Source organism: Dermacentor variabilis, chromosome 3, assembly GCF_050947875.1.
Source record: "Dermacentor variabilis isolate Ectoservices chromosome 3, ASM5094787v1, whole genome shotgun sequence".
NCBI classification, from domain to species: Eukaryota; Metazoa; Arthropoda; class Arachnida; order Ixodida; family Ixodidae; genus Dermacentor; species Dermacentor variabilis.
This window is the reverse complement of record NC_134570.1, coordinates 56,801,022-56,816,032: the sequence shown is the minus strand read 5'-3', so window position 1 is coordinate 56,816,032 and position 15,011 is coordinate 56,801,022. Positions and strand designations below refer to the sequence as shown.

Genomic DNA, 15,011 nt, shown 5'->3' with positions numbered 1-15,011 from the left:
TTCACTAGGCTCCATCTGCGCACACGTCAAGTTGTGCGTGAACTATAATGTATAACCAACATATAATTATCCTGTTATAGCTGAATAGTTTACCACGATACGCAAAGATAACCTATTTGCAGCCGCGCGCTTACATTACCTAAACGTTACACGCTTTCTACGCTGAGCATAATCGACTCTAATATTTGATAGGGCGACAGCAGCGAAATAAAAGAGAGCTCCTATTACGTATCGCACCGCTGTACAGAAAGAACGCGTTGCGCAAGAACGCGCTTCGTGTACACAACCGGGCATGGGATCGGAGCCACGTGCGAATGAGAGCGGTGCCTGCTCATCCTCATGCACGGTAGGCGAACCTATCCCACCGATCTCACAATGGCGGCTATACGTATGAGCTCACGTTTGCGCAGCGCGCTGTACCGATCGAAAGTCAACAGCAGCTACTACACCGCTTGTATACGTCCCGCAATGTCGAGAACGACGATCGCTCCTCGGCAAACCGTACGCATTGCTTCTAATTCCGAGTCTTGCAGGACCATTCCCTCCCGCTCTCTCGTCCCCGTCATCGTCCACTCCGTGCGATGCACTTGCTGGCGCCCAAGGCAGCAGCAGCAGCAGCGCGGGTTCGGCGGCCCCTATGACGGCCCTTGTTGCCGTTGTTAGAAGAGTTCGGTTAATGTGTGCCGCGCGCTCTCGGCTTGGAAGCAAGGGCGGACGTCGAGCACAATGGCCCCGCACTCAGTGCGCCCGTTCCTCGATGCGGGGGCAAGGTTGTTATCCACTATGCGCTTCTTCATCCTTCCTCGGAAGACAAATAGAGCAAGCTGCCGGAGCTGGCCGCCGAAGCCGAGGGTTTCCTTCTTCTTTTCTCCTTATTTTGTTTTTCCCCGTCCGTGCACTCCTCCGCGGAATTCGCTCCACTTTGACCGGAGCGCGTGGAAAAGCAACTCGGAGGTTTCTCTGGGACGATGCGTATGGGAGTGGAGTGGGCGTAGCGCGGTTTTCACGCGTGCATCTCCCTTTTACATTGAAAGAAACGCCTTTCGGTTTGGAGCTGCAATTTCTTTGTCTCGCGGGCTCCCGCTCTCTTCACGTTCCTGCGTTGGACGGCGCTAATAAATGCCCGGCGCAGCATAGGAAACACATCGGCACGTGTTTATCACATGCGTGTGCGTGCGTGTGATCGTTTGTGCGCGAAGGTGGCGCTGCTGCAGGCGCCCGTGTAGCCATGCAGCCTGCCAGCATTCGCCTTGCGGGAGCGCGTCGTGCTTAGTATTAGCGAATACTCTTGGTCGAGGATGGCGCTTTGGCGTTTTCACAGAAGGGAAGAACGAAGCGTTCATAACTCGCGGTAAACGCCGGTCTCCGGGGCGAGGGATCGCAAGCTCTGGATCCTCTCATGGGCCACGGCTGTTTTATATTCTAAAGTGTCAGATCCACCCTTCCAAAGAGCAGGCCGAGCCTCCATGCCGGCCACGCGCATCCCGCAAGTCAGGGCAGTCCCAGCATTGCCTCCGAGATGGGCGGTGCTCGCTCGCGTCATCCAATCTCAGAGGCCATGATACCAGATAACGTGACGCGTTCCAGATCCCAGATAACTTTGGCTGATAACGGATAATGTCATAATGGGGAAACATGGTAGTTGAGATGGGGACACGGGCGTCCACTCCGTCCGTCAGTGTTGGTAAATTTTCGGGCACAATCGCGCAGAGCTCGTTTTGTTCTCATTCGTAAAGAGAACCGGCGTGTCCGTGTTTAATATATGGTGATGAGGACACCACTCTAGTCAGCAGGAGCAGGCAGTGAACCATTCCTAAGCATATAGACACGGGAAAAATTTTGGAGGACACTTAAGCTTCGGCTTTAGGAGTAGAACGCGATAATTCCTGTCTGCTTCATACACTCTAAGAAAAGTTTACACCCTTCGCGTCGTATCTTGCCACACAACAAGAAACGTCATCTGTCTTGTCCGCATTTCGTATCTTAACGCTGCGAGCCCGGTACTTCCCAGTAGCGAACGGCATGCGCGTTATCAGGATGACATAGCATTACTGACAGGAAAGTAGCGAGCGCGGTGTTTTCAAGAAAGGAAGCACAAGCTAGGCAGATGATTATTGTTGAGTGGCAGATATACACCCCAAATGGTGTAAACATTTTTTAGAGTGTACGCTTCACGGCAACTGGAGCATATGTGACCGTAATATTTACCGGGAAACGCTGGCGGCGAACGCTATGCATGAAAGCGGGCTTTCTGGTAGAAACGCAGTCTCTTGCGTGGGCCGCGATGCGGTGGAGGCGAGCGCCACCTGGAGGTGTCGAAAGGAACGGGGCGCGCCACTACGTGGCCTCCAAGATATTAGCGCGCCGGCGCGCGATAAGGGCGGACGCGGCGGCCGGTATATGTGTGGTAGAAACGCTATAAAATGGTTTTCTTTGAATGTTCGCTGAACCGAATTATGTTTTCTAGTATATTCAAATTGCAGTCCGACGCTATCATGTCTGTAGGTTGTGTGTAAGTCGTACTTTACGCTTTTGCTACGTATTTGAGATTCTAGTTTAAGGAATTTAATTAGTCCAGTAACTTCCTTGCGCCGCACTGAGGGCCTGGGCATGGGTGGTTCGAAATATTTTTTGCCGAAACGGCGTGCTACGCCGGACGCCGGTATTTCTGCGACAGGGAGCCTTTAACGCTGTTGCGTTAAATAAAGAAGGGGGGGGAAAGAGCGCAAAAGGGCCCCCTTTCACAGCTGCTGCTCAGCCAGCTCGGGTCTTTGATCTAATAAGCAGAGATGCACTTTGAATGCGCTTCGCGATTTTATATGTGACGGTGATCTTCACAGACTACTTCTGGGCGATGTTGACGTGTCTGCTATCAACGGTCGGGTTGTTCTTTATGCTTTTGAAAGCACACCGAAGGAAATGATTAGATCGAGCTATAGATCGAAAGAGTCATCATCATCCATCATCATCAGCCTGGTTACGCCCACTGCAGGGCAAAGGCCTCTCCCATACTTCTCCAACTACCCCGCTAATGTACTAATTGTGGCCATGTTGTCCCTGCAAACTTTTTAATCTCATCCGCCCACCTAACTTTCTGCCGCCCCCTGCTACGCTTCCCTTTCCTTGGAATCCAGTCCGTAACCCTTAATGACCATCGGTTATCTTCCATCCTCATTACATCAATCAATCAATAATTTTATTTCCTTAAAGAAGGAGGAGTACAGGACTAAAAGCTTGGACAGCTTGACGAGGTCCCGACCCCTTGTAAGTTGGCATAACAGCAAGATGACAGCCAGTCATGCACAAGAAATGACAAAAGCATCACAAAGTAACGGGTAATACAGAGTGAAACAAGACGGCAAGAAATAATCAACACTCATAAATAACAGTGGGGAACAAAATTAGGAGAATAAGAAGGCATGGTCTAGTCTTGCAAATAAATAAGTTGACAAAACGTTTAATGCGAGAGTTTCGGTTTCTGGAGGGATCAAAATTTTGTCGGTCTAATAGGTTTAAAAGCGAAGGTAATGTATAAGATAAAGATTGCTCATCATAGGAGGTTCTTAGGGTGGGTTCGAACCACATTTCTTTATGTCGGGTCTGTCGAATATTTGTATTCTCTCGAAGTTTTGCCAGATGAATAGTATCATCAATGCCAAATTTTACGAAACCTTTGTAGCACAACATCAAGCTATAATTGTAAAAACAAAACACAGGAAGAATTTCATATTTAGAAAAAAGTGGTTCTGTGGAGTGCGTATAATGGACATCAGCTATGTAGCGCACAACTCTTTTTTGTAGCAAATGTAGTTTGTGCAAGTTTGTCACACCAGTTGTGCCCCACACCATGACGCAGTACTGCATGACAGATACCACCAGAGCATTGCATAGCATTATTTTTACCTTGGTCGGGAGTAAGCGACGCAGACGAGCAATAACACCAATGGCAGATTACATTTTCGATTGGAGATTATCAATATGCTCATTCCAGGTAAGGTGCTTTGTAAAACGCACCCCAAGGATATTAACGGAATCCACTATCTCTAACTGCTCACTGCCCAGACACAAATTCATATTAGTTGTCAACAACTTTCCTCTAGGCGCGTACAAGATTACTTTTGTTTTCTTAGGGTTGATTTTTAAGCAGTTTATCGCGGACCACCGTTCTAAGTCAGACAGCGTCTTATTAGCCTTTATTTCTATATCTGTTTCCACGTTGCCTGAAATAAAAACGGTTGTGTCATCGCCATACGAAACGAATGTAGCGTTATCTGTACAGCGTACAATGTCGTTTATATAAATCAAAAATAAAAGTGGGCCCAAAATGCTTCCTTGCGGCACACCAGTGATAACTGGCTTCCTTGAAGATATTGTTTTACTGGCATCTACGAACTGTGATCTGTGGGTCAGATAGGATGTCATACGCGAGTGGGTGGTTCCACGTACACCATACATTTCTAATTTGTTAAGAAGGATGGAATGATTAATTAAATCAAAAGCCTTAGAGAAATCTATGTATATACCTAGTGCCATATGCTTCCGGCTGAATGCATCTAAAATTATTTCTTTTTGGCTCAGGAGGGCTGTTTCCGTAGAGCGGTGCTTTCTAAAACCATGCTGAAAGTCTGCAATCAAATGGTGACGGTTAAAGAATAAGAGTGAATCGCACATGCATTATTTTCTCAATGACCTTAGAAAATACTGGAATTATTGATAGAGGCCGATAATTATTTAATGCTGTTTTATCACCGTGCTTGAAGACGGGAACAACGCGGGTAATTTGCATTCTCTTAGGAAAGGCACCTGTTGATAATATTATGTTAGGTCAGTGAGCATGCATTGCAATTGGTCCCCTGAGTTACTAAGCGAGGCAATATCATCAGCGAATCGCAAGTTACTAAGGTGTTCTCCATTAGCTCTTATCCCCAATTCTTCCCAATCCAGGTCTCTGAATACCTCCTGTAAACACGCTGTGAATAGCATTGGAGAGATCGTATCTCCCTGCCTGACGCCTTTCTTTATGGGGATTTTGTCGCTTTCTTTATGGAGGACTACGGTGGTTGTGGAGCCGCTATAGATATCGTTCAGTATTTTTAGATACGGCTCGTCTACACCCTGATTCCGCAATGCCTCCATGACTGCTGAGGTTTCGACTGAATCAAACGCTTTCTCGTAATCAATGAAAGCTATATATAAAAGCTGATTATATTCCGCACATTTTTCTATCACCTGATTGATAGTGTGAATATGAAGTATTGTTGAGTAACCTTTACAGAATGCTACCTGGTCCTTTAGTTGACAGAAGTCTAAGGTGTTCCTGATTCTATTTGCAGTTACCTTAGTAAATCCTTTGTAGGCAACGGACAGTAAACTCATCGATCTATAACTTTTTTAAGTTTTTAGCGTCCCATTTCTTATGGATTAGGATTATGTTAGCGTTCTTCCAAGATTCCGGTACGCTCGAGGTCATGAGGCATTGCGCATGCAGGGCGGCCAGTTTTTCTAGAACAATCTGCCCAACATTCTTCAACAAATCTGCTGTTACCTGATCCTTCCCAGCTGCCTTCCCTCTTTGCATAGCTGCCAAGGCTTTCTTTACTTCTTCCGGCGTTACTTGTGGGATTTCCAATTCCTCTAGACTATTCTCTCTTCCATTATCTTCGTGGGTGCCACTGCTACTGCATAAATCTCTATAGAACTCCTCAGCCACTGATCGAAAGAGTAGGCTTCTGTAATAATGAATTTGCCAGTCGTAACGAGAACGTAGCTTTTGTAAGCGAGAAAAATTACGAAAAGAGTGGTGCCACCTATCTTTCGACTGCGTCATGCCTCTCATATGGGACGTCTGCACTGGCTGATGCTCAGAGAGCGGCAAAGGTGGAGGTAACGTGGGGATTACGTCAATTCATCACGCTTTGGCGCGGACGACTCAACTTGTGGAGTAGCAGATGGAATTTCGGTGGCAATTTTCTATGTGGTAGGGTCGTACGTTGCCACACAGAAAACGGTGACAGGCTTTTATACGAGCAACCTATATCGGTCTAGCTCGGCTTCATATTTTCCTGTAGTGTCCATTTGTGTTTGTGTGCCTAACTACGATTTGTACTGGCTCCTCCGGATATGTTGGTATGTGACAGCATTGTGGAGAAGCATTATGGGTGAACCCTCTCGGAATTAGCACGATGCGTGGTGCTGGTTGCTTCTTCTCACTTAGTCAAACTATGCATATCAAAGTTAGGCTGGCTCCAGTAAACATACAAACAAGACACGAATATTAAAAAAAAAATTTAAACAAATGTTAGAACGCGCTAACGCAAAATTGACAGAAAGTTGAAATCAACACAGCGCATGCCACAGCATTGGCATTTCTGCAAGGAAGCTCAAGTGGCTCCGTTTGTATAGAACTCTCCGCTGCGCTTCGCTCGATTACAAGCTCTTTCTTTCTCTCTCTCTCTCGTAAGAACTTCCTCCCCCTTTGCAGATTTCCGCAGGACTTATACCCCAATAATCAAGCGTAGAGAACGCGCGCATCGAAGACACGACTCCGCAGATTCCAGATTGTCTTTCTCTCCCTCTCTCTCTCTGTCCAGGTTGTGTCGAACGTACAAGCGGTGACGTTATACGTATACTCGCATACACGGGGAACGTCTGCGGGGGAGCCCACTTTCCAGAGAAGCGCGCGGGCACTTCTTGAAGCCATTCCGGTACTGGGTTACGATTTTTAATGCGGGCCCTCGTGGATGTCATTTAAATCCCACAGTGGAATCTAAGCGCCCGGGCGTTTATTAATGTCATCTGAGATTCCATTCCCCGGCCCTCCTGCTCACGTTTGAGATGCGGCCGCCCAGGTAGTCGAAGGGCACTTGCATAAGCAACGGTCGCATTTGAGAAGGAAGGTATCTGCGAGCTGCGAATGCGGCCCGCATTTTTTGCAAGCGACACTACCGACAGCCGGAGAGGCCGACCCAGGTTGACAACTCTCCCCGGCAGTGAAGGAGAAGAGGCAAGGCGCGCACAAGCAGCGGCGCTCACGACGAGAGACTCACATTTCTAATTTGCGTTCGTTTAATCTGGAAAATACAAAGCACGAACAACTTGTTTGCTGCAGGAAAACCATTACAAAAAAATATTACACTGAGTAGTTAAATTTGGCATATTTTTTTGTCTGTTCCTCTTCTGCGTTTGGACATGTGCAAAAAGGCCGCACGCGGAAGTTGCGCTGATTCAGTATCGGTTCCAAGAAACTGAAAGCGCCGTCAAAGTCTACCAGACTACTTGACGCCGGTCCTGTCGTTTGTGTTCTTCTGGAGTCCTGGTCTTCTGCGCCTTGCCGTTACTAATTCGAGCATGAACCAACTAGCCCAAGCAGGAGTTTCACTTGACGCAGGAACACATGTGTGCATAATCCGTACGGAGGGGAATGGGGGGAGAGGAGGGCGACCTGTAGCAGCTTTCATCGAAACAGAAAGCTGTTCCCGAGTATACGTGCTGGGCTTGCTACTTTTCTAGATGCGGTCATTGAAGTGACATTGCAAATAAGAAAAAAGCAAACAAATACAATAAAAATACTAATAAATATAGTAACAATACAAATGAAGCCTGGATATTCAGAGCTCAAAGAGAGAAAAACAAATGGTAAGATTAATAAAGAATTATTTTATTGATTGATTGATTGATTGATTGATTGATTGATTGATTGATTGATTGATTGATTGATTGCATAGCTGAAGAAGTTTGTCCGGCTTACAGCTCGACATGCTGGTTAAGGTGTTGCAGGGGAAATATTACATATACCGCGATTTACAAACACACAAATTGAACATAAACGCAGCGGACAAGCATTATTATTATTATTATTATTACTATTATTATTATTATTATTATTATTATTATTATTATTATTATTATTATTATTATTATTATTATTATTATTATTATTATTATTATTATTATTATTATTATTATTATTATTATTATTACATGGAAATATACCAACACACATAGGAAACAGGGAATGAGCAAGAGGACAACTGCCACCGAGAGGGGCAGTTGCCGGGAGGAGGGAGCAGGGGAATAAAAACTCTGTCAAGAGGAGGGAACGAAAAAAGGAGAAGAGAAGAAAATGGGAAACAGAGAAAGAGGAAAGAAAGTAGGAAATAAACAAATGACACAGACACGGACAAAATAAAGTAGGAACACGGAAAAAAAATGTCTGTAAACGAGAGGCCATAATAGTTTTCTGCATGAAAGTTAGCAAGGCTGGTCGCGTTGAGTAGCACTCCCTCTCGGAAACAGGCAATCGCCAAGGGTCGTACACTCGAGTCCAATCAGTCCATATTCCTTAATTAGCTGTGCACGTTGCGTGACGAATGCGGGACGCTCCAATAAAAGGCGTTCAAGTGCCTCACAGGAGCCACAGGACGTACACAACGGCATGTCCACACGTCTTTGACGATACAAGCGGTCCCGCAGCAACACAGAGCCAACTCTTAATTTCACTAACAGTGCTCTGGCACTACGAGGCAAGCCACGAACACGGGGAGGGATCGAGCCGTTCGCAACGCGGTTGTCTGTGCGCTGCTTTAGGAGGTACCGGCGGATTAACAAACGGGCGTTTTGTCAATCATACACGAAATTTCTGGGCAGTCAGTCCCGTTGCGAGCACAGGTTGATGCGAGGCGATCAGCCTCTTCATTTCCAGCAATACCCACGTGCGAAGGTGTCCACTGGGCAATGAGGGACACAGTATAAAACATTCACAAAGTCTTACTAAGACCTGCAGCTTTCAAGAAATCTAGAAGCGCTTTTAGTTGCTCGCAGACGGAACTCCTTACCGGCTTAAGTAAAGCAACAGTAGCTGCACGGCTCAGGTTGCGTACCCGTTTCGGTGCCAGGGGAGTACACTGGACGAAATGATTTGTCCATATGTGTTCCCGTAGTTCAAGTGATATTACCGCCGCTAACCGCGCGGTGGTACACAACGCCGAAAGTGCACGTTGCACTTGGTCAGTGCCCTCGTATCTCAATGGCGAACTTTTAGTGTGGGTCACACGGCTTTCTTTTTTTTTTTTCACTCTCGCTCGTTGAAGTTGACGCGAAACTCCCTACTGGGGCCGCAAGAACTCGCATAACACGTGGACTGAGCCCGTAAATCCTTTGCATCGCGTGTATCCTTTCCGTGCGCTCTTTGTCTTCTGTGTTCTTTCTTGTACCAACGTTTTTTTTTTTTCATCATCAATAATCAAGATGTCCTATTGCTCCCGCCTCTTGAACTGCAGGGCCAACACCCCGATGGAGAACCAGGTGACGCCCGTGTACCTGGCGGCGCAGGAAGGTCACGTGGCAGTACTACAGCATCTGGTCACCGTGGCCGGAGGAAACCTGCATCTGAGAGCACGTGACGGAATGGCCCCGCTACACGCCGCCGCGCAGATGGGAGCCCTGGACTGCGTTCGGTGGATGGTGCGTATGCGCGTGACGTCATCACAGTTATCATTGCCGGTGCGAGGTATTTCAGGCTTCTTCGCGGTCAAGTGATCGCCGAGAAGCAGCAAGTTGGCGATCACCAGTGGAAGCGTGATCAGAGCTCGTAGAAATTATTACGCTTGGTGCGAACCTTGAAATGTGCTCGAAGCTGCTATCTATCTATCTATCTATCTATCTATCTATCTATCTATCTATCTATCTATCTATCTATCTATCTATCTATCTATCTATCTATCTATCTATCTATCTATCTATCTCTGTACTCCTTCCCCCAGTGCAGGGTAACAAACCGGACGTGTGTCTGGTTACCCTCCCTGCCTTTCCTCTCTTCTATTTCTCTCTCTCTCTCTCCCTCAAGTTTAAACAGAGCGAAAAGACGACGACGAAGAACACTCACACACAGTACTGCCCGCTGTACTACCAACTGAAATTTTATTCGGAAACCACGCTTTTATAAATGTCATCCCATCAATTTTGACAAGATACACATTTACCGCTGTATGGAAGACCGAACATGTTTCTGTACAGAAGGAATCACGTGGCCACTCTTTGTCGTCGTCTTATCACACTGTTTAAACTCGAAGTAGTACGTCGAACCAATTTGCCCAAACAGAAGTAATCCTCAGCCAAATGATTAGAGTGAAGTTTGTCTCAGTAGCTCTATGCAGCAGAATCAACGTCACGAGGCCAGCAAACGCAGATGCTTGTGCAGACAACAAAGTGCAGGACGACAAACAGCGTGAATGGATGCCTTTCTATGTATTTGTCCTCCTGATTAGGCGAGGCGCAAATAGAGGAGCATATATATATATATATATATATATATATATATATATATATATATATATATATATATATATATATATATATATATATATATATATATATATATATATATATATGTAGTAGCTTTTACAGTTCTACGCGGAGTTACTTAGGCAAACTACCTCCAGATTCTAGAATGCTCCTCCATTCGAAAACACCACCTTACTCATGATGATAATGACAATGATTATGATCGCTAGCGGCATCTATCTCTTTTGGATCGTATTGACAACAAATACTCGTCTAGCCTGTGTGAGCTTCTTGCTTGCTACCGTATTGTAATCTAACAGTGTATCTATATTTGATTTATCTCTTAATGTTACATCTGCCTTTGACGATCCGATTCCCTTCTCTTCCCTGCTTTCTTTTCGGCAACAATACTGTAATTGTCGTTTTGTTTTCTCCACCGTTGACAAGTTAACGCTCCCATTAGCGCTGAAGCCCAAGACTGGCCTGCAGTGTAGTACGGTCAGGAAAACATTAGGAAGCATGATGTACAGGAACTCTATGAAAGAATGCGTGGCAGCGTCATCCACCGACTGAAGTTGTCAACGCGCTTATCTAATGATGTCGAGGTCTGTAACGAAAGACCTTTTTTTAGGCTTGTAGCACAGCTCAGAAAGAGCAAAAAGGAAGGTGGAAGGGGTAATGAAAGGGAACGGAGAACAGAGTTTTCATTAACAAAGAACAGAGTTCCCTTCCCTTACATTACCCCTTGCACCTTCCTTTTTGCTCTTTCTGAGCAGCGCTACAAGCCTAAAAAAGTCATGACATACCGACTCGCCCAAACTGCCACGCTTCTGTAACGAAAGAGAGATTTAAGCCTGAACTTAAGATTGGAGCCTATAGGTCATTCGCTGAGAATCTTCCTGAGAGGAGCTTGAACTTGTACACTTTTCCATGGCCGCCGAGTCATCGTGCGTCCTCTGCGCTTTGTCTAAGCGCCTTAGTTAGCCGTTCTTGGGGCCATGTTGGCTAAATTATTCTGTGGCGCTGTCGCTAGGCCCGGAAACACGTATTGTGAAGTCTATATGTTTGGGCTCGTAGATTCTATATGTATACTGCCCAACAACTTGACCATACTGTCAGTTACTTCCTTTATATTGTCTACCCTTTAAAACAAGCGCCAAATGAATATAATACTCAGCAGCTTAATTGTCATGTATTTTGTTTGCTTTCTTGAACTGCCTCAAATATATTTCTGCTTTACCGACAATTTGAAAGAAAGCCTGCTAGTGGAAAGCGCGTTGAATAATGGAACATAAAAGAATAGGAACACACACACAAGCGCTGAGCGTGTATGTATGTGTGTGTGTGTGTGTGTGTGTGTGTGTGTGTGTGTGTGTGTGTGTGTGTGTGTGTGTGTGTGTGTGTGTGTGTGTGTGTGCGTGCGGGTGCGTGCGTGCGTGCGTGCGTGCGTGCGTGCGTGTGTGTGTGCGTGCGTGTGTGTGTGTGTGTGTGTGTGTGTGTGTGTGTGTGTGTGTGTGTGTGTGTGTGTGTGTGTGTGTGTGTGTGTGTGTGTGTGTGTGTGTGTGTGTGCGCGTGCGTGCGTGCGTGCGTGCGTGCGTGCGTGCGTGCGTGCGCGCGTATGATTCAATGCGCTTTCCACTTGACAGTATTTCGTACCAGCCCTCCCGATCTTCAACTCTTGAACGAAACAAAATTGACTCTCCCGACAACCCGTGCCACGCCCGTAGTTACAACGAACCGTGCGTTGGCGCTCTTATTTCTCAAAGTCGCGCCGACGCGCTACGACGTACGGCTATCCTATAGCAGCTCATTAGTATGCAAACTGCGACCAATTTAACGTTAACCGTTCGTTTCGGCAACCCCTTTTCCCTTGGCTGCCACCGCAACGCGTACGCAGTGAGCTCCAGATAAGCGGGGATAACGGAGGAGTGGTGCAAGCGGTTTCTCTTCTGCCACGCTCTTCTTATCCACACGCCGTTGGTTGCGCTCGTAAATTAAAACTGCCAGCGTACACCTTACCTGCGTACTCAGACCGAGCGCGCTCCTGACGTAAGGTAAGAGAGCTCGCAACAACCGCAAGACGCAGCGGCGTCTGTGTTCGCGGGTCCGTTCCAGCTTTCGCTTCGTCGGAACGATTACGAGCCGTCGATAGGGTGGACGCGCGAGCGTCGGTCATCGCAGACGATACGCGCTACCGATGAAAACAAGTCCGGTGATCACTCGCGTAATTGTCTTTTCTTTTCGCTTTCTCTTGCAGCCGTATCTTTCTTTCTCTTTAAATCTTTATCGGTATTTCTACGTTAGATCTGGCTCGTTACGTAGGTAAGCGCGAAGCGTGGAACTGCGAACTGATAGGGGAAGTTTCTGCGTCTGTTAAGGCATGGGAGGAGTTCAGGAATGAGCTCTTTAGGCGCGGTTTCGCAAGCATCTCGTTATCGTTCTCAATGCGGTTACTTAATTTCGGGTAACGCGTTTCGCCCGCCTACTGCGAAAAAGCTTGATACGGATAAAACGGAAGTAGACCTGGCTTTCTAGTGTCCTGCCCAGACGTTCGAATCAAGTAGGCCACTTATATATCTAGAAATTCAAGAAAAGGAATGTGCGTCGGTGGCAACGACTTAAGTGGGTTGAGTTTCAGAATCTCTCGCTGGTTCGAATAACGAAGGAAAAAACGGCAAAAGAAATAAAGGCGCATTGTCCCGGCCAGAGGGCGTTCCGGCACACTCATTTATCGCCTCGGCGTCGCTGACTCCGGCCGACAGGAATAATAATAAGAAAGAAAAAAAAAGAGGCATTAAAATGACAAAGACCCGCGCTTCACCGCTCGTCTGAATGTTACGCGCTGAGCTTCGCTTAGCCGAAGCTGGGCCGACGTTCGCGCTTCTAATCCAAATCGCGACCATGCTGAGTCGTGCGGAGCATTCGCGCATGACCAGATAGAGAGAGAGAGAGAGAGAAGGGAAGACGGAAAGGCAGGGAGGTTAACCAGACTGAGTCCAGTTTGCTACCCTACACGTGGGGAGGGGAATGGGGAGTGAAAGAGGGAGAGAGAGAACTTAGGTGTAGGATGTCTATAGTCGGGCACTCAAGCCTGTTGCCCTCAGGTAGCGAAAAAGCGCTCGAACTGCTTTCTGGGCCAATGAGCTGTGAGGCCAGGCACCCAAGATCTTCGCTTCCGTAAATGGCCTGCCATCCAGTCTATTCAAGGCACACTGGAGAGTCTCGCGTTGATTATCGAAGCGAGAACAGTGGCGCAGAAGGTGACTGATGGTCTCTTCACACTTGCACTTAGCGCACATTGGTGAATCCGCCATTCCAATACGATAGCTGTAGGAGTTGGTGAATGCTACTCCTACCCACAGCCGACACAGCAGTGTTGCGTCACGTCGTGGAAGGTTCGCTGGTAGTGTAAGTTTCAGTGATGGGTCGAGGCTGTGTAAACGACACTTACAGTTCTGCGGCCAGATAGATCTGTGACACTCTTGCCTCGTATAGGAGCAGTCGCGGTGAATGTTTGCTCCATCCATCCCAATTTCGCTTGCACCTTTCGCCACAGGCTGGGTGTTCTGGCGCTTCTTCCAACCGTGGAAAGGTTCGGCGCAAGTTGCTCACGTGCGCCATGCATTCAGAGAGGACTCAACTCACTGCATGGTGCGTCACGTTCCGACGTCATAGAACAGTATACCGTGGTGTTGGGTGTGTCGTCTTTCGTGTCACGTGGTAGCTGCGCTGGTATCACTTGACCAGGGTGATAACCTTGCGATTATTCATCATCATCATCATCCTCCTCACCCTGTTTTATGTCCTCTGCAGGACGAAGGCCTCTCTCTGCGATCTCCAATTACCCTGTCCGGCGCCAAGCGATTCCAACTAGCGCCCGCGAATTTCCTATTATTATTATAGTGGTAGATGTAGTAGTAGTAGTAGTAGTAGTAGTAGTAGTAGTAGTAGTAGTAGTAGTAGTAGTAGCAGCAGCAGCAGTAGCAGCCGTAAGTAGTAGTAGTAGTACTAGTAGTAGTAGTAGTGTTTTATTTTTTTTATTTTATGCTTATGTTAACATTGTAGAGTGGTTTACAGAAAGAGGTCCCAGATTATAATACTGAAATGGGACCGAAGCTTAAAAATATGACAATTAAGAGCGTATAAGTCGTTGCAACCCAACAATTTTATTTGTAGCTAAACAAGTAAAGGAATTAGTGGGGCGAAAATACAAATATCGAGAAGTGATGCGTGAGAACGCAGTACTTTTATTGTATTTATCTATCACTAGAACAGTTGAAATTTAAGAAGAACGAGATGACATGCGCCTAATATCAACCGGGAGTAAGTTCCATGAAATCCGAGCCATAGCTGCTGTGAGTTAAAAGTGTATCCAGTGTCCCTCTTCATGTAACACGTAGTAGAACACCACTTGCAAGCTCTGGAAGAATAGCGCTGCACTTGAATAGGTTGCAGCGTGCGAATGGTGCGTAAACAAACGGCTAGGCGTGCTCTCAACGTGCCTTTGTTAACACTGAGAGGGTTAACACACATCGTTGCACTTTTAAAGCTTGCTGTGATAATTTTAGCGTTCTGAGGCACGAAAGCTATAGGCGTTGTTGTGGTTGTGTCCTGTTTTTAAAAGATCGATGGTGTTTTTTTTTTTGTGCGTTAATCACGCCCCACGCTCGCTCGTTCTCTATGTCTTAGCTTTGTTCCCCAAACTCACCAAGCCACCGATACTCTTTGCC

The 15,011-nt window shown here is 46.7% G+C and overlaps 1 protein-coding gene across 1 annotated transcript in view; it reads left to right on the top strand.

The window, feature by feature from the left end:
• Positions 1-15,011, top strand: part of LOC142575691 (uncharacterized) — a 328,430-nt gene that overhangs the window by 196,241 nt on the left and 117,178 nt on the right. The window contains exon 3 of the mRNA XM_075685245.1: positions 9,279-9,462. Within this exon, the coding sequence (XP_075541360.1) occupies positions 9,279-9,462 (184 nt within the window). The remainder of the gene's footprint in view (positions 1-9,278; positions 9,463-15,011) is intronic.